The 24,592-nt window shown below is 38.4% G+C and overlaps 3 protein-coding genes across 4 annotated transcripts; all 3 read left to right on the plus strand.

Moving 5' to 3' along the window:
* The first annotated feature begins 3,862 nt into the window (after positions 1 to 3,862).
* Positions 3,863 to 8,672, plus strand: LOC145570417 (ubiquitin-conjugating enzyme E2 8-like). Its single transcript, XM_081629492.1, has 5 exons — positions 3,863 to 4,077; positions 4,388 to 4,511; positions 6,141 to 6,268; positions 7,710 to 7,814; positions 8,251 to 8,672. The coding sequence occupies exons 2-5, from the start codon at positions 4,442 to 4,444 to the stop codon at positions 8,392 to 8,394; spliced, it is 447 nt and encodes a 148-aa protein (XP_081485618.1). The 5' UTR covers positions 3,863 to 4,077; positions 4,388 to 4,441; the 3' UTR covers positions 8,395 to 8,672.
* A 3,159-nt stretch (positions 8,673 to 11,831) lies between these two features.
* Positions 11,832 to 13,194, plus strand: LOC145570978 (uncharacterized). Its single transcript, XM_081630091.1, has 4 exons — positions 11,832 to 12,027; positions 12,370 to 12,485; positions 12,571 to 12,940; positions 13,043 to 13,194. The coding sequence occupies exons 1-4, from the start codon at positions 11,832 to 11,834 to the stop codon at positions 13,192 to 13,194; spliced, it is 834 nt and encodes a 277-aa protein (XP_081486217.1).
* A 1,153-nt stretch (positions 13,195 to 14,347) lies between these two features.
* On the plus strand, positions 14,348 to 20,487 carry LOC145572132 (peter Pan-like protein). 2 transcript variants are annotated; one of them, XM_081631150.1, is made up of 8 exons: positions 14,352 to 14,479; positions 14,560 to 14,613; positions 14,719 to 14,904; positions 15,672 to 15,902; positions 17,824 to 17,916; positions 17,996 to 18,183; positions 18,860 to 19,053; positions 20,036 to 20,483. In XM_081631150.1, the coding sequence occupies exons 2-8, from the start codon at positions 14,596 to 14,598 to the stop codon at positions 20,140 to 20,142; spliced, it is 1,017 nt and encodes a 338-aa protein (XP_081487276.1). In that variant the 5' UTR covers positions 14,352 to 14,479; positions 14,560 to 14,595; the 3' UTR covers positions 20,143 to 20,483. The 2 variants fall into 2 exon arrangements, with proteins under 2 accessions (XP_081487277.1, XP_081487276.1); XM_081631151.1 differs by lacking the exon at positions 17,824 to 17,916 and having other exon boundaries at positions 14,348 to 14,479; positions 20,036 to 20,487.
* Positions 20,488 to 24,592: the final 4,105 nt, after the last annotated feature.

Below are 24,592 nucleotides of genomic sequence, written 5' to 3' on the forward strand. Positions count from 1 at the left end.
AGTATGCAAATAAACATGATATGCAAATAATGTATTAGTAAAAGTAAAAAAACCAAATCGAACGGAATATTCTACCTCCGTTAATTATTATATACAACAAAATATTTTTTATGTCTCACAAATAATACTATTTTATTGCACATAATATTTAATGGAGATTGTATATTTTTTGAAACAAATATTTATATTTTTAAATAAGTAAGTTGTATAAAAATTTGATATATAATGAAAATATATGAATAATGTAAAAGTTAAATGATAAAGTCTTTTATTTTGTCTACGGTATCCAAAAAAAAAAAAAAAGTTTCACGTGTGATTTTGAAAAAATGATAAAGTCTTTTATTTTGTCTACGGTATTATACTTGGACAAACAATAGAGGTGGAGAGGGGAATGTCCAAGAAAGACTTGATCGTTTTTTTGCTAATAAGGAGTGGCGTGACCTTTTCCCTGGCTCCTTTGCTTCACATTTGTCAAAGCGTAAATCAGACCATTTGCCTTTGCTTCTTTGTATTAGTGAAGGTGTGGGGAAACCGAAAAAGAAGAAATACAAAAAACAATACAAGTTTGAGGAGATGTGGTTGAGAGATGAAATGTGTGTAGATGTTGTGGCAAATGTGTGGCATTATGGTGGTGATATTTGTTCAAAGATTGCTCATACTTCCTCTAACTTGAGCACTTGGAGCCGTAACAAATTTGGAGATTTTGTGAAGGAGTTGAAAGAATGTAGAGCCCGGATGGAATGTCTTATGAAGGAGGATCAATCTGATGATATTATAGCCCAAATGAGAACCTTGGATGATAGGATGGATGAGCTTGAATGTAGAGAAGACTTATATTGGAGGCAGCGAAGTAGGCAGGACTGGCTCAGAAACGGGGACAAGAATACTTCTTTTTTCCATCAGAAAGCAAGTCAGAGAAAGGCCAGAAACCAAATTCGTGAGATAAAAGATGCTGCTGGTAATCTTTTTTGTGAGGAGGAGCAGATTTCGGAGGTCCTGGCGAGCCATTTTGAAGATCTTTTCTCATCTGGTGGTCAAGGGGAAGTGGAGGCAGTCATTGATAAGGTCGACACAAAAATAACGGAGGAACAACATACTGATCTGGTGGCTCCTTTCAATGGGGAGGAGGTGCGTGATGCGCTCTTCCAAATGCATCCTACTAAAGCTCCGGGCCCTGATGGTATGTCTGCAATTTTCTACCAAAAATTCTGGAATATTGTTGGTGATGATGTAATCAATAACTCCTTGAATATTTTGAATAATGTAGGTAGTGTAGGTTCTATTAATCAAACTCATGTTGTTTTAATTCCGAAAAAAAAGAGTGTGAGTCTCCTGTTGATTATAGGCCTATTAGCTTGTGTAATGTCTTGTATAAGATAGTTTCAAAAGTCCTAGCAAATAGGCTTAAAAAAGTACTACCTACCATTATCAGTGAATCCCAGAGTGGTTTTGTGCCGGGTAGATTAATTACAGACAACATTTTAGTGGCTTATGAATGCTTTCACTATCTGCGAAAAAAGAAGACGGGGAAGAAAGGTTTTTTGGGGTTGAAGCTTGACATGAGTAAGGCATATGACAGAGTAGAATGGGACTTTCTGGAAAAAAATGATGACAAAATTCGAGTTTCCGGAGCCTTTTGTGAGAAATATTATGAATTGTGTGTCATCGGTCTCTATTGATGTGCTTGTGAATGGGCAACCGTCTCGAGTTTTTAAGCCGAGTAGAGGACTCCGTCAAGGAGATCCCCTATCTCCTTTTCTATTCATTATGTGTGCGGAGGGCTTATCGGCTCTTCTGAGAGACGCGGAAAGAAGGAAGTTGATCCATGGTGTTAAGGTGGGGAGACATGTTGAGCCTATTTCTCACTTGTTTTTTGCAGATGATAGCCTGCTTTTTGTCCGGGAAAATGAAGATGAAACTGATAAAGTGCTGGAAATTCTTTCAACCTATGAAGTGGCGTCGGGTCAGAAACTGAATATGGAAAAATCGGAGGTGTCTTTTAGCCGAAACATTGATCTAGAGAAGAAAAATATGCTTCAGATGAAGTTAGCTTTTAAGGCTGTTGATGGACATGAAAAATATTTAGGCCTTCCTACTTATATTGGGGGGTCTAAAAAATTGTTTTCCAAAGTATTCAGGATCGGGTCTGGAAGAAACTTAAAGGTTGGAAAGAAAATTTTTTATCACAAGCAGGTCGGGAAATTCTCATCAAGGCTGTCGCTCAAGCTATTCCTACTTATGCAATGCAATGCTTTTCAATTCCGATTAGCATCCTTAAAGAGGTGGAAAGAATGTGTAGGAATTTTTTCTGGGGTCAAAAAGGGGAAGAAAGGAAGATTTGCTGGGTAGCGTGGAACAAGATGTATCGTGCAAAAAATAATGGGGGTATGGGCTTCCGGAATATGCAGATGTTCAACAATTCAATGCTAGCAAAACAAGCTTGGCGAATTCTGACTAATGAGACTTCCCTTATGTCTCGTGTGCTAAAGGGAAAGTATTTCCCTCATTCGTCTTTTCTGGAAGCAAAGGTAACCTCTAACTCAAGCTTCACTTGGAGATCAATAATGAGTGTTAGGGATGTGATTGCAAAGGGGGCTAGGAAGTGTGTTGGCTCGGGGAGTAGCATTCGGATTTGGAATGATCCATGGATCCCGAAACTCCCAGATTTTCGTACTATGTCGCTGAGGGGTGATGATGTTAGAATTCCAAATTATGTCAACGAGCTGTGGATTGACAATAAGTGGAATATGGGTGTGCTCAATGAGCTGTTTAATCAGAGGGAAGTTTTGAACATTAGTAGTATCCCGATTCCAATTTTTGCTGAAAGAGATGAGTGGATATGGCACTACTCGAAAGACGGAAATTATAGTGTTAAAAGTGCTTATAATCTGTTGATTGAGGAGTTTGAGCTGGGCAGGGCCTCTACTTCAATAAGTAGGAATGAGTTTACGTGGAAAAACATATGGCTTGCTAATATTCCTCCAAAGGTTAAATTTTTCGCGTGGCGTAGTGTCAAAAATAGCTTGCCTACGAAATGTGGTCTTGTGGCAAGGGGTTTAGATGTGGACAAGCTGTGTCCTATGTGCGGGGAAGGAGAAGAAACACTCGAACATATGCTGCTCTTGTGTCCGAGTGTTGAACCGATTTGGAAATTTTCTGCTCTGAGGTTGGATACTAAGGTAGGTGGGGAAGGTCGATTCAATGAGTGGTGTGCTGCAGTGAGAATTAAAATTACAGAGGCTAGGTGGTGGAATATGTTCTGGTGTATAGCTTGGGGGGTGTGGTTGAGGCGTAATGGGTGGGTCTTTGAAGGAAAGCAGAAACCTGTGGTTGATGTGATTCATAAGGCTGCTAGCCTTGTTGGAGAATACGCTGATGAGTGTGAGAAGGCTAAGAAGCTTGGGTATGGGGGCGTTTTGCGTGACTCTGCTGGTGACGTTGTGATGGCCTGCTGTACGTGCCTCCAGGGGGAATTTGAGGTTGATGTGGGCGAAGCTTTGGCGATGAGACAATGTTTGGTGTTGGCTATTGAAGCAGGCTTTCGTGATTTTGTGCTAGAAACTGACAACCTCAAGCTCTTTCATCATATGAAAAAGGGTTCCACTCCTCCAAATGAGTATGGCAAGGTGGTCAAGGATATTCTGAAGCTATCGAATGATTGTCGAAGAGCTTCTTTTTCCTTTGTGAGAAGAGCGGGTAATGAAGTTGCGCATTGTTTAGCTAAGTTAAGTTGCAATTATAGTGAGTATCGGGTGTGGCTCGAAGAGTACCCTTGTGAATTACAAGAGGTCATTTGTAACGATATTGCAAACTTGACGCCTTAATAATATTTGCGCTTCCGGTTTGTGTCAAAAAAAAAAAATACTTGTAAAAGTTGTTGGTCATATAAATTGGGCCTAAATTCACCCACCAATTCTCGAGAAATCGAATTTGCATTACAACTCAACTCGGATCCTCCATAACCAAATTCATCTGGGGTTGCAATCTTCACTCTTTAATTTTAGTCAACCCCTTTTGTTTCTGCCTATCACCCACAAAATCTTCAGATCTCAACTTCACTTTCATCATCTTTTCAAGGTTTAATTTCAATCTTCTTTCTCCTTTTGTTCAAGTTATTGATTTTGTCATAAAAATCTGATTTTGGGGTTTTCAATTCAATTCAATTGATTTTCAATTGAAGCCCTGATGAGATAGAAATTGATTTGTCGGGGGTAATTGTAATTGGGTTTTTTGCAATTGAAATTCTTTGCCAGCATAATTGGATCAGGGATTTTCAATTGAATCCTTGATCGGGGGTAGCTTTAGCTTGGGTATTTATTAATTAGGGTTCTTATTCTTGCAATTGAACAAGTAAATAATTGATTTTTATCTTTGATTCGTTTTACAGGTTGAATATTTTGTGGAGATATATATTGTGTTTTGTTTATAGAAGTCTGTTTTAATGGCGTCAAAGAGAATCTTGAAGGAACTTAAGGATCTGCAGAAGGATCCACCTACTTCATGCAGTGCAGGTGAAGATAATTTTGATGATCTCAGAAAAATTTAATACTATACTATTTGAATTGGATTGATTGTAAAAATCTGGGCTTTTTTTTAAAAAAAATAAAAATTATTATTTTATCTTTTAATTTTTGTTATTGGTTTTGACGTGTTGATGGTGGTGTTAGTGAGTTTTCTGACAGTATAATTGGAGTTCCAGATTGTTTTGTAAAATAAAAAGAAGAGAACGATTCCTTCTGAAATTTTTTTAGCTGTATCTATTATTCTTGCGAGCTATGTTGTTTGATGGGAAGGTGCCAATGATTTGATTTGTTGTTGTTTGCTTGTTTTTCCCTTGTCGCCCTCTTTGCTAGAATTGGGGTACCGTTTTTTGGTTGTTGCAGATACCTTATTTTTGTGTGGGAGCCTGTAGCCTGTGTACATAATTATCTTGAGACTGGGATCTATGATGGTAGGATTGGTAGCTTCTGTGGATGGTGAAGTTTGATTTTTTGGCTCCCGATTGCCTGCCATTATTTGGTTTCTTTGGGTTGTTGTCTAGTACCAAAGAATTTATTTTTCTATGTATCACCTTTAGAGAGGATGAAGTATTGGGAACATATAAAACTTTTAGATTTTTATCATTGAGGGTAGAAGTCAAAAGAGTTGAACTATTGAAAGATGGAGGTTTAGGGCCTGTTCTCTTCGGCTTAATTTCAGTTCAGCTGAGTTCAGTTCCTAATTTCCTTCTCTCATAAACAGCTCAAAGCAGATCAGAACAGGCCCTTAGTTTGGTTATGGCTATTGTGCTTCAATAGACATGGAATCTTATGGAGAGGATCGCTAAACTTCTGTCTAGTTCTATTGTCTTGCTGGTGTCAATGGGAGGGTTGGAGAGAACTGATTTGTGATGTGTTTGAAGAGAGATCTTAGAACTCCTTGATTCTGTGGTTATGTCCAATCAAAGAGTTTGTTATGGTTTCTTTCAATTATTCTACCTTAATAGACAGCATCAACTTAAATTTTCCTATGGAGATTTGAATTTATGTATCTTGAGCTTCAGTTTTAGTGAGGTGTTAGTTTAGGGTACTTTGACTTCTTACTATAAAATAATTCGGGGTTTAACATATACGGAGTATATAGGATCGGATTTCATTTCTTCACATCCTCTTCTGTTGCTTTAGATGTTCTTGTGGATTGTTATCAGTCTAATGGAACTAACTGTAGCTTGTGTTGTGTGAATCAAAATCATTTCTTATTACTATGTTGCTTGAAGATGGAGTGAGGAACTGCATGGTTTTTTTTTTTTTTTTTTTTTTTTTTTTTTTTTTTTTTTTTAATATTTTATTTAAAATAAATAAAGTCAATTTTACTTCTTGTTCCAGTATTAGGAAAGATCTCCAGTGTCATGGGTTTCTGTATCCAATATAGGAAATGTCCTTGTTGATAATTACCCTTTTTGTTCAGAAAGTATGCAACTATTCTATGCTTAAATATTCGTTTGGTGGCTGTGGACCTTTGATTTTGTATTTGTTATGCACTTATCACTAATCTACTTTGATCTCATGAGGTGCCTCAAATGCAATACCACATGTTTATGAATACTTGTCAGTTTTTTTCCTCTTTCATTGAGTCACTTTTTTTTTTCTTTAATGTTATAGGGCCAGTTGGTGAAGACATGTTCCATTGGCAAGCAACAATAATGGGGCCCGCGGAGAGCCCATATGCCGGAGGTGTATTCCTTGTTTCTATTCATTTTCCTCCAGCTTATCCATTCAAGCCACCTAAGGTAAATTTGGGCTCCAATTTATAACCCTCTTCATAGTGTTTGCTCTGCTTCACTTGATTTTCTGGGGTTGCATGCTCACTTTCTGTAATGTAAGTATGCAGTGGAGCTTAGCTCCATTTTTCTTGCTAAAATATAATATGCAGAACTTCAATGATATCCTGTTATGGCCTCTCTTACTCTCACTTTCTCTTTGCTTCCCATGAACTTTGGTGTTATAAATTTACTTCCATTTATCCCCTGCCCTTGGCTGGAGTCTGCTTAGAGGCATTGATATTGTTGATAAAAAAAAAAAAGGTGAAAAAGATGTTAATCTTATCACCTGAAGGCAGTGAATCTGATGGTGGATCTACATATATGACCTATTGAGAAGATAGACAGGACGAGGCTTTCATTTTTTTTTTTTCTTTTTTTGGTGTTAAAAGGTATGATTTTTACATAATTTATGACAGGATTGGAGAACGTGGTTTGTAGGTTGTTTGGAAAGCTCTGTGCTGTATAGTCTTAGCATTAGAAGCTAAATAAATGCATCCTTGACAGGTTTAGGTGCTGCCAAATGCCAGCCTCGTTGGGGTTTGTATTGAATGTTACTCTGGTTTCATAATGATATCTCTTGTGCACTAGGTGAATCAGTTTCCTATAGCAATTTCTGTTTCTTCTCCTTAGTCCTCCTCAGTGGATCAGTATATGTGTTGCCTGCGAGAACGTGAATTATACCGCATACATGTGCTGTCTTCCCACTTTCTCCGTGGTTAAGGATTTAATCCCATTTTGTTACTGAAAGATGGTCAGAACTGAGACTTGTATTGTTCTCAGCTGTATCATATAAATTTTGTTGCAGTGGAATTTGACAATTTGTTATGTTCAGCATGTTAAAAGTGAGGAGTAAAAAAAAACCTAGAGTCAAATTGATTTCTCTGGCTCTGCTCTACGCTTGTACATGTGTTTTTGTCTGCAGTGTTTATTTTGTAACGATGTTATTGTGCTGAATGGTTTGGAGGTTTTCTTGAAATATTGAAAGAAATGATGATCAATAATATTAGATGAGAATGATTTCTCTTGGTATTTTGGACTCACATGAATTTTATGCCCAAGTCAGTGAATGATAAGCTATGCTAGTAAATCAAGGTTTAGAAGGTAGTATTGGGAGTTGGAACTATTACCTAGACCAGTGACGTTGTTATGTACTTGGTTTGTTTACATGTATTATTAATAGAAATGGTGTTCAAATTAACCTTTATTGGTCTGAAGGACTGTCTAAAGCATGAAGCACCTGTTGCTTAAACATCAGTGTAGACTTCTTGTCTTTCAAGTATTTATCTTGCTGCTGCTATGATGTTCACTGTTATATAAAACTTTGATATAACTTTGATATCAAACTGATATTATTATTCAATTTTGATTTTCCTTCAGTATATGTATATGATTTGTTTCAATAATGCAGGTTGCATTCAAGACAAAGGTTTTCCATCCCAACATCAACAGTAATGGGAGTATATGTCTCGATATCCTGAAAGAACAATGGAGCCCAGCACTTACAATTTCCAAGGTCTGATTGATCTCTGCTTTAGGTGCTATTTGTGTTGAACTTAAATAATTATTGGTATTGGGAGGTATTTGTTGATTATTGAGTCTAAAATAAAGCAAAAGTAAAAAGTATATACTGATAAATTGGATAATCGGATGTGAATTTGAAGAGGTAACTCGAACTTGGGATTAATTTTTAAGGATACTGATCAGAAACCTGGGTTTATTTTAATTCCTTTCTATAATATTATGGCTGACCTAGAATGAAGAGTATTAAGTTTTCCATTCTTGCTCCAATTGATGCTGAACCATCTTTCGTTTCCTTGTTACCCCGAATTATTTGCTATCATCAAGCATTGAGACATGTTTCCTAAACATTAATTTAGGAACCTAATTAATGAATGTATAATATTAATCTGGTTATTTGTGAGACTAATTTTAACTTGAAAATTTGCCAGGTCCTTTTGTCTATCTGTTCACTTTTGACTGATCCAAACCCAGATGATCCCCTCGTTCCAGAGATTGCGCATATGTACAAGACAGATCGACCAAAATACGAGGCCACCTCCCGCAGTTGGACTCAGAAATATGCGATGGGTTAAATTGTGGCATTAAAGAAGCTATCTCCATCCTTTTCATTTCCAAGCCTGAATTTGGGGTGAAAAGCATTTGGAGTTGTCTTTGTGAATACTATATAAGATTTACTGCATTATAACTACCTAGTTGCTTTCGTGAAATATGTATGTGTTAAAAGTTATGTCCAAAGATGTTTGTGATTAACTGGATTATGTAGGTGTCATTAGTAGCAATTTAATGGCAGCCTAATGATCTTTTCATTTGCTGATGACAAATTTAAGGTAAACTCTTAAATTCTGGCAAACTAACCGTGCCCGGTGCCCTCGATGTGATCACCTAAATGGCTAAATGATCCCAACTTGATTATGGTAATCGAACTCTTTGGACCCTCACCTTGGATGTTGTCCATGAAAAAAGCTTCACTACTGATGCCGTGATGCATGACTAAGCAGGAGCGCAATTAGATTAAATCATCGATGTACATAAAATATAAAGCCGATGTTTTGACTATATTTTATAACTCTACATTACTGTCACAGCTTATCATATCCATTTTGGTTACAGAAATTCCACAGCCTAGGTGCAAGAATGATCCTCTTCAGATGTATAACTTCTTTCTTATCCAAGTACAGCAACATCTGTATAGAAAGTGTCCATATAATTTGATAAATTTTTTGTAGTAAAAATGTCCAAACAACATCTTATGTTTTTGTTCCATTCCAAAGGTCCAACCAAACCAATTCCATTGGTTGTACGAACTTTAATTCACTTTCCAATCTCACTATTGTTCGCCTAAATTTCTTTCCTAATCCTCATAATAATCATAAACTTATAAACGAGTGTAGCTCCATTTTGAAAAGATGGATGTTTGCACAAAAATAAAATTATGTGTTAGAAACTAAATTGGCATCTCATGGTAACATACATATGTAGTAGTTCTCATTATCTCATGGTAAAAGTGGTTTACAAAAGGCCAGATCAATCAAGGCATTGAAGCTTCTTCAAGTTCCTCCATGCAGTAAATCAAACCCCCATTAGGACCCAATCCTAGTTCTTCTATAACATCCTCCAAGTTAGTAAGTTCCCTGATATCCAGGGCAACATGTTAAATTTCAAGATAATATGAAATGGGCCTGGGCAATCTGAACAAAGAGGAGGAGAGTTTGGTCCACAAACAAGGTTTAAGAGCTTTCATACTAAAACCAATTGGCAAAAGTAGGAGTACTCCTCTACCTTATAAAATGGAACCACCTCTACTATTTTTCCAATGTGGGACAATCACAAGTGAGTTACAATAGGTTTCAACACAACATGACAGTCAAATGATCAAGGTTTATTATGTTTATTGTTCGACGCATGGTTTCACAGTGTCGATACAAACTAGAGCAGTAAGTTGATTTCCCACTTCCTGCAGGACCAATGACTAATTGTGCATACCCCATCACAACTTTCTCAAGGCTTTCCTATCACCAGTGAGTAACTAATCAAACTACGCAGCATTCCAATTCACTGAAAACAAAATTGTGAGCATGGAAGCGAAAGGAGTAGGATACAAAGAAAAGGACACACAGCAAATATGCAATTTGTATTAAATACAAGGGAGAAATCCCAGATTAGCATTAACATAGAGGAGGCAGAGCTGAAAGTAGCCGGGAACATCTTTCATTTAGAACAGGAGATGGAAGTTAAAAGCGCATGAAGTCTGATTGACAATGTGAGCATACAGAAGATATCCGATGAGACACCACTTCAAGAACAACCAAATTCAACCAAATCTACTAATGCACAAAAAGGTTGAGGCCTGAAATTCCAACAAGCAGTTAATATGACACAACACAAACAGGATGGGGGAAAACAATCAATTTCTACTAATTACATTACGCTCACAATTTAACCAAAAGATGCAAGATAATATCTACAACCCAGATAAGAAATTACAGTGATTTTTTTTATTTTTTTATTTAGAATTTTGAAAGAAATCAAAAACTCCACCATGAGCTACATGCCCTATCCTGAATGGTAGACTAAGAAGCCGAACACTCTCTTCAAAATATGATTCTTTTATCTCATTACTTTGAAAATAATTACTCTGTAACTAATTAGAAAATGCAACTTGATAGACTGGAAAAAAAAAACACAGCATTTCAAATAAATTCTTGTAGGTTTTACCGGCATGCATCCATCAGCTATTACACAATCCATCCATATCTAAATCACCCATCTTCTATGGGTAAATCGGATACTTAACAGATGAAGACTAAATGCATACTAAAACACAATGTATCAATATACTTACATCTATAAAATGTAGCATAGCTGCAAAATAATCAAGGAATTAGTATTTTTGGTATAATTTATTTGCCTAGGGGATGGGTTAAGGTTAGGCTGGGCCATATTAAAAACAAGCTGAGCTTGGATTGACTTTACTTTGGATTTCACTTTATCTCCAACAAATAATACGAGATTTTCTATGTAAGGAACCGGAACAAACAATAACTATGAGTTACAAATACCAAAGTATAAGATCACCACCGGTCAATGCTCACGCAAAGCAAATGAAATTATTATCTGTAGACAATCAACCCCTAAAGTAAGAAAACAAGCAGCAACAAATTCATACATTACGTAACCTGAAAATGATTCAAACATGTTTTGATCAAACTCAGGCCTTCATGATTGAACTAGCATTTGGGCATCTAGAGTTGATAATAGTAACTGAAGTCACTCAAATTTTGACAAGAACAAGAAGTCATAAACCAATTTTAAAGACTACCACTCCTCCTCTTTAGCTGCTCGGGTTGATGCCTTGATTCAGATTATTAATTAACAAATAATCATGCCTATTATGCTTACTATTTCGCGGATAAAATAGTAAGCATAATAGGCATGATTATGAACTATAACATGATAAAATTAGTACTCGTAATTCATAGCAAGATATTAATCAGCAAATACAGTACATTAAACCCAATACAGAATGCCCATGAAAACATCATCTCTTTCACAGAGTAAACCAAAAGCCATGAATCCAATTCATCATGAAACATAAACAGTAATCAATCCGCATTAACATGTCCAAGTAAGTTGATTATTACTTCATTAATACAACAATTAAGCTGATTGTTTCATTAGCGACATACCCACATTTTTTTTTTGAGAAACAGCGACATACCCACATAAATCCGCGAAAACTGAGTAAAAAAAAAAAAGCGCAAAAGTTGAAAAAAAAAAAAAAAAAAAAAAAAAATCAAACTCACCATAATTCAAAATAAGCACAAAACCCGAATAATTTCCTCCAAGATTACAACTTGAACCCAGAAAAAATGAAGATAATGCCTAAGTTTTGTAAATTATTTATTACTCCGTAATTAAAAAGGATTGAAATGTTGTGTCAAAAGAAAAAAAAAAGGATTGAAATGGAATCAGAATATGAAACAGCAATGATTGAACTGGGAGTGGTTCTATGGCCCTGAAACTTGATATGGCAAAAGCATATGACAGGGTAGAGTGGGGTTTCCTTAAAGCCGTCATGGTTAAGATGGGGTTTGCTGATCAGTGGATAAGTAGGGTGATGCATTGTGTGAGTTCAGTGTCATTCTCAGTTCTTATAAATAGGGCACCTTCAGGGGAGTTTACCCCATCCCGGGGTATTCGGCAAGGTGATCCTCTATCCCCATACTTGTTTATTTGCTGAGGCTTTGTCAAGGTTTCTTAATAGGGCGATGAAATTGGACCAATTGCACGGGATTAGAGTGGCTTTGTCAGCTCCTTCTATTTCACATTTATTTTTTGCTGATAATAGTATTATTTTCTTAAGGGCTAATGTGGATGAGGTTAATACTATTAAAGAGGTTCTCAAGGTGTACGAAGAGGCGTAAGGTCAAATGGTTAACTTTGGCAAGACAATGTGTCCTTTAGTAGAGGAGTGGAGGAGGATAGGAGGAGAGAGCTGGCAAGTTCTTTAGGTGTGGCTATGGTAGACATTCATGATAAATATTTAGGATTGCCAACAGTGATAGGAAGGTCAAAAAGGGTTATTACGAAGGGTGTGAGAGAGAAAGTGTGGAAGAGGCTTCAAGGGTGGAGAGGGGGAATTCTATCAAAGGCGGGTCGAGAGGTGTTGATTAAGGCAGTGGCCCAATCTATCCCTACCTATGCCATGATGAGTTGCGTTCGATGGTTGCTATTTTTGGTGGGGTTAGAAGAAAGGGGAGCGTAAGGTTCATTGGATAGCTTGGAAGAAACTTTGTGAACCAAAGGCGAAAGGAGGGCTGGGGTTTCGAGATTTTAAATACTTCAATGCAGCTCTCTTAGGTAAGCAGGCTTGGCGCCTAATCCAACATTCGGGCAGCTTGATTGCAAGGATTTTGAGATCTCAGTACTATCCTAATGGTGACTATCTTAGCTCGGATTTGGGGAGTACACCGAGTTACACATGGAGAGGCATTTGGGGTGTGAAGTGGGTTGTGAAGCGTGGATTAAGATGGCGGGTCGGGGATGGACTTAATATTTCAGTATGGGGTAGCCCATGGATTCCAGGTACCCAATCTCGCATGGTTATATCACCGAGAGGTGACTAGCCAGCAGATATCCGGGTTTGCAATCTAATTCATCTCACGTCTGCTTCTTGGAATGTGCCCTCGGTAAATTCTATTTTTCTTCCCTTTGAGATAGATCGTATTTTGAGTGTTTCGATAAGTTTTCAACTTCCGGATGATATGGTTTGCTGGGATTTGCATAAAAGTGGTGACTATACTGTGAAATCAGCATATCATGCTATTTTTGGGGACTCGGTTGAGGAAGGAGCTGCTTCTAGTTCATCTTAATCAAACATTTGGAGTAAGATATGGCATGTTCGTGTTTTATCTCGTATAAAATTGTTTTTCTGGAGGGCATGCTATGGAGCTCTACCCACTTCGAGGGGTTTGAGTAAAAGGCTCCCTGATAAGAGTCCTATGTGTACTTTGTGTGAGGTTGAAGAGGAGTCGGAGATACATTGTCTGCGTGACTGTGTCATAGCTAGATTAATCTGGGAGAAAAGTGGCTTCGAATGTGATATGAGGGGTATGTTTCAGAGCTTTGGGGAGTTGGCTTTCAACTGCCTAGAGATATTACATAGCAGCGACCATGCCCTCTTTATGACGCTATGTTGGTCGATTTGGAATGCTAGAAACAAGTGGTTATTTGAAGGTAAAGCTTGCGACTCAAAAGCTTCAGTTGAGTATGTCAGAAAGCTCATGGCAAAGCTGAAAATAGAAGATAGGGGAGCTGAGCTTAAAACCAGAACGCGTCATAAATGGAAGCCACCTCGTAGTGGCTGGGTGAAATTGAATGTTGATGGTGGAGCTGCTGAGGGGAGAGGTGCTTCTTTGGGTGCTGTGATCCGTGACTGTGATGGTGTAGTGAAGCTTGCGGTGGCATGGAGGACGGAGGGTCGATGGCCACCTGATGTCACCGAGGCTATGGCTGTTCTAATGGGGCTTAAGGCTGCTGCCGAGTTTGGTTTTCTCCATGTTGAGGTAGAAAGTGACTACTTGGATGTGATAAATGCAATCTCATCGTGAGAGAGGGGGAATAGTTCTCTGCATATAGTTTTTGATGATATCTATCATGTTTCTAGTTCTTTTGTTGCTATTTTTAGGAGTTTTATTCATAGGGATGGGAATAAGGTAGCAAATGAGCTTTCTCATTGCTTATCATGGGAAGTGGGTAGGTATGTTTGGTTGTTGGATTTCCCGGCTAGTATTGTATCTTTGGTGGAGCGTGACATTTCTATGAATGAAAGCTAGTCCCGTTGGGATTTTGTGTCCAAAAAAAAAAAAAACAAAAAAAAGAATATGAAACAGCAATATTTTCAAAAAAAAAAAAAAAGAATGTGAAACAGCAAAATGAAAAGAAAAAAAAAAAAAAGGGGGGGGGGGGGGGGGGGGGCAAAAACGTCAAAGCACACTGCAAGGGCAAAACCCTGAAAGTAGCTTAAACCCTAAATTGCTCTTACTCCTTCCAATTTCTCGCTTTCCAACCAAACACGACCTCCTTCCCCCAAATTGACTGAGGAACTGTAATTTGATTGCCCAATATTCAATCTTTTCCCAGAATTCGAAATCCTTGGTAAATAGTTCTGTTAATTTATTTGATTTCCCTGTATTAATTGATTAAATTGTTGCTGAAAATTGCTTATTTTGTAACAGGAAAACAATTAATTGTTAAGTAACTCAAGAATTACAATGGGTCGATTTCGTCATGTAAGAATTTCTCACTTATTGATACTACCCTAAATTAATTGTTTTAGTACTATGATTTTTCTGTTGTTTATGTATATTTATGAATTGGGATTGTTGGAATAATAGAGGAAGAAGAAGGTAGTTGTAAAGCCAAATGTGAAGAACCAACAACTACCTACTGTTGATCATGTTACTGGAAAGAAGATACCCCAAAGTTTCGTATTCTCTAGAACTAAGCTTCCTTCGGTTTTACGACAACTCGAAATGGATTTGAGGAAATTGATGCTTCCTTACACTGCCCTTAAGCTCAAGGTTTGATTTTTTTGGCCTGTTTTTATTTTAATTTTGTTGCTGGTAGTCTTACATGATATGGAATGTTCTTTGGTTTTAATTTTCTCTTCGTTATTTTAGAAATTGTTGGATGGTAATGAATGATATCGGCGATTGATTGACAATTAAGATGTAGTATGCGGCGAGATTATAATGAGAAGTCTTGGTTAATTTGCTTTGATGATCTTTTATCAAAGCAAATGTTGCATATAGTTCAGTAGAGTTGAGTATAGAGCTTTCCCTTGATTCAATAAACTTGTTAGAATTTGATGATTATTAGTGGTTTGAGATTAGCAAATTCCTGCTAATTTATTTAAGACTTTTTAGGGTCTTTATCACTGAATACGAGTATATTGTTTCGTTCTTTCGATAGTTGCCGCCCCTTCCTCAGAAGAAAAATAAAGTTTATTTTTAATAATTCATTTGCTTACAATCACTCTTGCATGATCCTCTTTGAGACTTAAAGCTTATTCTGTGGCTGTACATTTGTGGTTTTTAGCTAGTTACACGTGGAAGTGAAAATATCTCAATGCAGGAGAGTAGACCCTTTGATTCTTTGAATAGGACAACTGTTTCTGAAATAAAAAATGTCATTAAGACCTTTGGTTTTTTGACCACTTGATTGGGCCGTGCTTGTGGCTACGGTGTTTTATTGTTACAAATTTCTGCAAAGGCTAATTATGTTTAAGCAAATGCTAGCTATATGATGAGATAATGAAGGGTTCTTAATGATTTGTTCTGTGATCCAGGAAAAGAAGAGGAACAGTCTCAAGGACTTTTTGAATGTTGCCGGACCTATGGGTGTAACTCATTTCCTTATATTATCAAAAACCCATTCTGGACCATTTTTGAGGATTGCAAAGACCCCACAGGGTCCAACTCTTACATTTAAGATCCATGAATACTCATTGGCTATTGATGTTGCTCGAGCTCAGTTGCGACCTCGATGTCCCCAGGATCTATTCAAAAACTCCCCTTTGGTGAGTCTCTGCAATAACTATTTAGAGTTTATGCGCTGTTGCTTCCGTTTACTGCACAGAAGTATTATTTTCATGATTGTTAGAATGAAAATATAATCCTGTGGGGTTCTCTTGCTCTTGTATGATACGTGTAAAGTAACTACACTAGCTTTTGATCAGTGGATATCTTATGATATTTTTCTTGAAGGACTGTTATGTATGAAAGGGGTTATTTTTCAGTTCTCTTGTAAAAAGTTGAGTAGGACCAAGATGGGTAGTAAGCACATCTGTATAGTTACTAAAAGCATGCAATAAGGTTTGCAGACAATGTGTTACCATGCATATATGTCAGGATGGTACAGTCTATAGATTAGAGGTTCTTCCTTAAAAACTGTTGCTTGAGTTGCTAATACGTCTCATTAGAATAATAATGAGAATGGATAGAACTTGGGACAAAATCTCAAACTGACTTCCATCTCATAAATGTCAAGGATGGATAAATGGGGCAGGGTAGAGTAAAGATCGGAGAGGTAACCTCAGTGGAGGTCCATTAATGCCCCTTTTCTCTGGCACTCACCACCTCCTTTCCTACCTTCAAAGAAGAGAGGAAGAAAAACAGGATTTTACTGAACCATTTGTGGTGTATGCTTCAATTCAGGGAGTTTCAGGGAGGACACATCATGCCAGGTCACTGTAAAAGTGAGAAGCAATTTTTTATTTTTCATGTATTATGCTTGGGGCAAGTAAATATTGGAACAAAATGCACATCGTCAAAAGGATTCCTGAATCTATCATATCACCAAAGCTTCTAAAATTTGTATTTCCCTTTGTTTACAAGATTTAGAAGTTATAATTTTATCGTAACTTTTTATGGTGGAGCTGCCTGTTCTACTGGTTGTTGGAACCTGTTGGTTTCGAAAGAAAATGGGAGTTATCTGCTGTCCACTCTGAAGGAAATTGAAGGGGGTTTTCTACGAGAAAGTGGATCCTTTAGGGTGTTTTGAACAAGGGTCTCTTGGCTAGGGAGAGTTTACAAAAGCTAGGGCCTGTACTGGAGCTGCAGTGGACCAACAGTGCCTGTGCCTGGGACAGAATCTGTCTACAGGTCTGGTGATGGGTATATTAAAATGTCTCCAGCTATATTGATGTTCACTTTGAGGTTTTTCAATATCTGTATTTTTAAATGTTTGGATTAGCGGAGTTTGGTGGATCACTTTAGTGTATGGCTGGTGTCCTCCTTTGGAACCGCATCGTTAAATTTGTTGCTTTTTCAAGCCAAAAAAGCCAAGAAAGGCAGCTAACCATCATGTAGACTCGCTGGCATTTGTGTCAGTATTGGGAATTGGAAAAGTGGAAACCATTGCTAGTAGAGGGGAGAGATGTAAGGGAGATATGAGACTTGTTCACATTCCTTCTTTGTCATGTATCAGGATGTTTATATTCATTGGAGGAAATTTATCTTTTGATTGGGGAGTTGTGGGCCAGCCCCCTTTTTTTTTTATGTTGTGAGAAGTTGTGACGTGGTGATTCTGTGCTCTGTGTGTGTTTTTCTTTCTTTTCATTTTTTTCCCCTGACTTCCTCTCTACACATAACATAAGCTATGCACCTTTCTTCTTTAAAAATAAGCTTCATGCTTATGAGTTCTGACAAGGGTTAGTAAGTTATATTTTACCCAGAAACAGATTCATTCAAGTTCAGTTAAGGGCTAATGAGCTCACAAGTCCACTATGGCACTAAGTTGAAATATTATCTACTTTAGAAATCTTCTGGTGCAAAAAACGTTGTTTTGTTGTAAATGGAGTAACTTCTGTTGCTTCTTTACGAGTTTGGACTGTTAGGGTTTTATTTAGCAGTCTTCAGGTCTTCTGTGTTCAGTTCTTCAACTGTATCTTGATTGATGTTTAACTAATCTTTATCACCTTGTTTGTATAATTTTGGCAGCTTGTTCTGTCTGGTTTTGGCACGGGAGAGGAGCATTTGACGCTGACAACTAGAATGTTTCAGCACATGTTTCCATCTATTGATGTTAACACAGTAAGAGACTTGATCGCCAGCTCTAATTATCTTGTTGATTAATGCTATTTTGGACTCATTTTGTTGTTTCCGCTTACAGGTCAAACTTTCTTTATGTCAGAGAATAGTGTTGATTCACCATAATAAAGATACTAAACGTATAGATTTTCGGCATTATTCTATCAGATTACAACCTGTTGGTGTGTCACGTAGACTCAGAAAATTTGTGCAGAACCATCAGGTCCCTGATTTAAGAAACCTGCAGGATGTGAGTGATTTTGTAACAAGGTAATAATAGTCTTCAACCATTTCCCCTCCTTGCACTTGACTTCTTTCTATGGTAGGGTATCACTAATTCTAGGTAAGTTTTGATTTGATTGTTTGTTTTTACCTAAGTCTTAGGCACTTTGTTTCTGATTTCCAGTATTGTAATTAATTGTAGTCTTTGTATTATTTGTCTTGTTCCTGGATTTCGGCTACTTTGAATGGTTTGTTATTTGGTTAGTAGTATCTGTGTTTCATAAAATTTCTTTGCCGGAAAAGAGGAGGGGGGGGGGGGGGGGGGGAAGTTTACTATTGAAACAAGGTGAATATTTTCTTTTAATGGATGTTGAAAATCAATGTCTTTTTGTTCAATTGATATTAAAATGTATGTGTACATTAAAATTTCTTGGTTGGGATTCCCACAAACAATGGCCGCTGTTACATCCCGATGGATTTTAATAATGTTTACTGGTCCATAAATACGATACTCCCTCCGTTTCACACTGTTAATTCGACTTAGAATCTTTTCGTAAGACAAATTTGGTCAAAGTAGGAAGAAAATATGAAAAAGAGGGAGTATGAGTTCAGAAATCCTTGATAGTCTTGAACTTCTAACTTGAAAGTTAACTGTCCTTTGTACATTTTGTGCATCCACTTCTGCTTTACTTCTGCTTTAATGTATTCTGTTTCGTTATTGTAGGGCTGGTTATGGATCTGAAAGTGAAGCTGAAGATGAAGCTGCACATGTTAGCCTTGTGAACGATCTTGGTAGAGTCAACCGTGCGTCTACAAAAAGTGCTGTCAAACTTCAAGAGATTGGACCAAGGATGACTCTTGAACTAGTCAAAATTGAGGATGGAATGTGTTCTGGTCAATTGCTTTTCAGTAGTGATGGTAAATACATCTTGTATCTTCTTTTAACCTACTTCGTTATATGCTAAAAAGGATCTTGCTAATGAACGCCCCCAGGGCGTTGGATAAGCATTTAAAATATTATCTAAAGTGGTATTAATTTAGGAAAGCATGACGAAATCATGCGTCGATCGGTATAATTAATATTCATTTTAATTTTATCTTTCTACTTTTAGCTTGCTTATCCAATGCTCTTGGGGCGTTTGTTAGCTTTAAAAAATAAATACATAAATATATTTAAGGTGAGGTATTGGATATAATTATAATATATTTCTTGAATAAAGTAGTATTGTTCATCAATTTTGGTGAAGCTTATCTGAATGCCTTAGTGATTAAACCAATCAGAAGTTAGTGTGCTAAGGTAAATGCACATTCTGTGCTCTGATTATTTTTATACGAAGTATGTTCTTATGATTGAAAATGTGAATGAATAAATTGTTCAAAATACTTCTGACCGAGGCATTTGCAAAACTAATTTACTGTGAAATTCCAGAATTTTTGACCCCCTCCAGAGCTCCTTTTTTTCTCAAACGGCTTTTGGAGTTTTTTGTTTTTTGTTTTTTTTTTTTGTTTTTTTGTTTTTGTTTGTTTTATTCAACCTCTATGAATGTGCTATCCAAGAGGTTGTACAAAAGGATTTAAATGTTGTAGGAGTCTAACTAGTGTGCCTTGCCTGCTAATCAGTTTTTGTTTAGAACCCATGCTTCACCATCATTAAGGCATGTTCATTGCAGGTGAAATCAGTATTTCTTCAAGGTCCCTAGGGGACTACTTTTATTGTACAACCATATTGGTTTTATTGCGTGTCATAGCATTAGTTTTGATTGTATAGCTCGGTGTCTAGTTCTTTCGTTTTAATTCATTTCAGTTCTGATTACACGTATTTGCTGGCCTTGTACTCTGCTAACTTCAATTTTCTAGTTCCATCATCTTATTAGTTTTTCTTTCTTTGGATTTATAATAGGAAATGTTGGTAATAAGAATTCTCCAGAGGATGAAATTGAGGAGGAAGAAGATGAAGATGAAGAGGAAGATGACCGAGAAGATGAAGAAGGTGATGAAGAAGAATAGGTTGTTGGTAACTATCGCTGAGGTGCAAAGTAGGCTTGAAGATTCAAACTCAACTCGAAAAGGGAATGGCTCGTTAATTTGGAAGGCTGGCATTGTAAGTTTGCCAGCAGCTAAATTTTGCATATTGTTGAGAGGGATTATAGGTGTTACATAGTATATGGAGTATAACTGACAGAATAGTTGTTACAAAAATTTGTGGTTACTATCGCCTCTGTTTTTGCTGCTACTATGTCACTGGACTACAGGGGCCGTAAAGCATGAAAGGTGTTTAAGTATTTAAGTTTAGTTGTGTAAAATTATCTCCAGTTTTGTATGAATGCAAGTTCATTTTCGTTGTGTAAATTATCTCCAGTTTTGCATGAATGCAAGTTCATTTTCATTTAAAAACAACCATTTCTCTGCAAATTACTCAATATACCTTTCATTTTTTTTCTACATTTCTATATCTTTATCTCTTCCTCTCCACCTCCGATTCAATCGACAACTGAATTACTGATCTATGTCCTCTTCATCTTGTTAGAATTATACTAGACCAAATCTTCGTTGTTATGACTACTTGCTACAAAATAATACTTCGTCTGCTTTTGCTTATTTGTTAAAATAATGGAAAGTAATTTGCAATCTCGTGTGTATGTTGAACCTGGTCTCGTCCCACATTCAACGACGTTGGAATTTACCTGCGCTCTCCTTGGCTTGGCTATATTAAGTTAGATTTAACATTAGATTTAAACATGATGTGATTGGTGTTGAACTTGAGAGATAACTCCATTAAAGTGTAAGAAACAACTAACCACCCCACCACAAGTACATCTTTAGAAGTAAGCTTGCACTTTCAAAGAACCTGGAAAACTAGCACAATGCACAAAGTGATTTTATAAATTTCATACTAAACCTATTTAAAGGAACATAATTAAATACCCAACTGTGTCAAAGGAGACTAAAACAATCCCACAACCCCTAGTAAACAAACTAACATATGCCGATAGACAATCGCAAACATCACTTCATCATCCTAAATCGAGGAAGTTCCCACTGACAAACAATAAATCACTCTCACCTGTGTCAATGGACAAACCATCGAACAAGAACAACAATTAAATACCCTGAACAACGAAGAACAATATGAACAAGCTTTTCCAAGAAATTAACTTAACGCATTTAGGATTTGATGATCATGTTTCTATATATTTGAAGTTCAAAAGAAGAAACAATATGTGTTCCAGATGACTTCAGAGTTATGATAAAAGGATTATGTTAAACCTAATTGTTATTACTATTTTCCACTATAACTGTTTTGGGTAAAATTACCCTGCCACGTGGCCCAATGAAAGCAAGACACGTGTCCACCCAGTATTGGTCCAAATTGGGCCACTAACAAGATGACACGTGGAATCCACTGTCAGGAAAAGGAATGGCGGCCTTCAGAGGCCCAATTCCCCAAAAAAGCCGTCAAAACGGGGCAGCCCACCAAATCTAGGTCACATGACCTATGCAAGGGTACAATTCCCAACGACCCTATAAATAGGGAGATATTCCCCCATTTTGGGGACACATTCAATCATTTATTACACCTACCCTACATTCTCTCACATCAGAGAAATCTCCTGATCTCAGAATCCGAGAAGATTTCACTTTTACCTTTTCCGCACTTTTTACTTTCTCCACCGCGTTCTAACTTGATCGTCGAAGACGGAGCTCCAAATCCCCAGAGTCTCTGTTGTTTTGCAGGTACAGGCGCAATCGGATCAGTCCTTGAGCTGTAACTCTCCCGATAGACAAAAACACCCAAAACATTTGGCGCCGTATGTGGGGAGAGTACCTCAAAAATGGTTCAAGAGTCTGTACCACCTCCTGACCCTAAGGCTAATCAGCCGGAGGTCTTTAAAGACCATGAGGATGATGATCCTCAGGTCGAAACTTACATAGCCAAAGATGGCTCTCTCATCACAAAGTGCATCCGTCCCAGAGACACTCTGAAACGAAGTGAAAAACCCAGGCGGGTACAAGTAGGCCCCCTGGTCAGCCGGAAGGGGAAACCCAGTCGGCAAGAGGTCAGACTCCAATCACCAGGGACGAGCTCGTGAAATTCATGACGAGTTTCAAGGGTGAGATTAAGGACCTAATCGAAAAGAAAACGGTTGGCTCTAGCAAGAGTCAGCCGGCCAAGAACTCTCCTCGAACTGCGAGGAAGAAGCCAGTGAAGGACAGGCAGCCAACCCCGCATCCAAAGGACAAGACAGTGGCAACCCTTGACTGGTCCAAGATCCTTCTGCCCTAAAAGGGTCTAAGAAAGCCCAGACGGGAGCAACCGGTGGGTAACAAAAAATATATCCCTGACGCCCGGCAAATCATCGAGTGCAAGAGAAATCAGCAGCTATCTGAGTCAGCCTCTACTTCGAGCTTTCCAGACAGCTTTAAAAACACATCTGTAGGGAATATTCAATCCTTGCATGAGAGTCATACAGGCGGTAATACCGTCCATTCTGGCCCTCAGATGATTGGAAATGCACCGTACGTACCCTCTATGGTGTACGGTCCGTATTCTTCTCACTTCATGCAGTCGGCCCTCTTTGGGGATTAGGCGGCATACAATGTCCAACCTTTGGACTGGCAGCTCCGTCTGCTCAAACTTGGTGAACAAACTTCTGCATTCACCAAGGAGATAACCGAGGCCGCACAGCCGGCCAAGGTTAAGAATGTGTTGGTGGGTGCTTATGACGGTACCACCAACCAGGAGGACCACCTCATGACCTACTCCAACCTCATGCACATGTAGGGGTTAGAGAATGCTATGTGGTGCCAGTGCTTCTCGGCTACATTGAAGGGTATCGCCCAACAATGGTTCGGCAACTTGTCAGCTGGATGCATTGACAGATTCAGGAAGCTAGCCTTCCTGTTTGCCTCCAACTTCTCAATGAACATCCCTGCCAAGAAAACAAGTCTCGATTTGAGCACCATCCGGTAGGGAGATAAAGAGGGACTTCACTCCTATGTCAGGCGGTTCAACCTGGTGAGAATCCAAATCCAGGGGCTGTCGTCATTGAATGCAAGGTCGCCAACCAGCTGGTTGGTCGGATCCTAATAGACACGGATAGCTCCTCTGATCTCATCAGCTACAAGTGTCTGTCCAGGTTTAATTACAAGCTGGACAATCTGCGTGACGTCTCCCATCCACTAGTTGGCTTTGGTGGAGGGGTCGTGCATTCAGTCGGACAGATTGATATACCCATCCAGCTGGGGGAGAAAGGGAAAGAGCGACACATGATCGCCCGATTCCTGGTGGTTAAAGAGTTGACCGCGTACAACATTATTCTTGGCCGACTCACTCTGAACGAGTGTAAGGCCGTCATCATCCCATCTCTCATGCTTCTCAATTATGAAAAGAATGATGGCTCTTTTGGCTCCCTCAACGGGGATCAGAAGACGGCAAGGGAGTGTTATTTCTCAAATGTCAAGCCGACTGCTGCTGCAGCCGGTCAGGCGAAGGAGCCAATAAACCTTGACAATGTCAAGGACCCTAATTCACCCCTCCAGCAGCCGCAAAGAAAAGAAAAACTGAAAAACTGGTGGAGGTGAAACAGGAGAAGAAATAGCAATCACTGACCGGGGAACGGCCAGATGATCTCCGTCCCTATCCGGCTGGAGAGCATGTTGATATTCCTCTAGACGATAGCCGCTCAGAGCGAACTATTAAGGTGGGGACGGTTGCCTTTGAAAGGTTTGGTGCAAACTTGCACCTCCTGCTGAAAGAATTCAAAAACATCTTTACCTTTGAAGTGGAAGAGATGCCAGGTATCAGCCCGGATCTTTCTGTCCACAAACTCGTCGTGGATCCAAAAAAGAAGCTCATTCGGCAAAATAAAAGAAATCACGGCGAGGAAAGAAGTCAGGCGGCAGCTGTCGAACTTAAAAAGCTGCTGGACGCTGGGTTCATCCGGCCATGTAAATTTCCTGATTGGGTGGCGAACGTTGTGCTTGTAAAAAAGCCGAATGAAACTTGGCGCATGTGTGTTGATTACACAGATCTCAACAAGGCATGTCCAAAGGACAGTTATCCGCTCCCAAAAATCGACAACCTTGTCGATTCTACAGCCGGCCATGACTTGATGAGTTTCATAGATGCTTATTCTAACTTCCATCAACTACCCTTGTGGAAAAAAGATCAAGAGAAGACGGCCTTTGTCACAAATCAAGGGTTATTCTGCTATACTGTGATGTCGTTTGGCTTGAAGAATGCGCCTGCTACTTTCCAACGAATGATTAGTACAGTTTTCATTAATCAGATTGGGAGGAATGTAGAGGCGTATATTGATGACATGATAGTCAAATCCAATCTCCAGACGGATCACCTTACTGATCTCCGAGAAACCTTCACTACACTCAGGTGGCATAAGGTTATGTTAAATCCCAAGAAATGTGTCTTTGGTGTTGAGTCAAGGAAGTTTCTTGG

The sequence above is a fragment of the Chenopodium album genome, chromosome 12 (assembly GCF_948465745.1).
Source record: "Chenopodium album chromosome 12, dcCheAlbu1.1, whole genome shotgun sequence".
NCBI classification, from domain to species: domain Eukaryota; kingdom Viridiplantae; phylum Streptophyta; class Magnoliopsida; order Caryophyllales; family Amaranthaceae; genus Chenopodium; species Chenopodium album.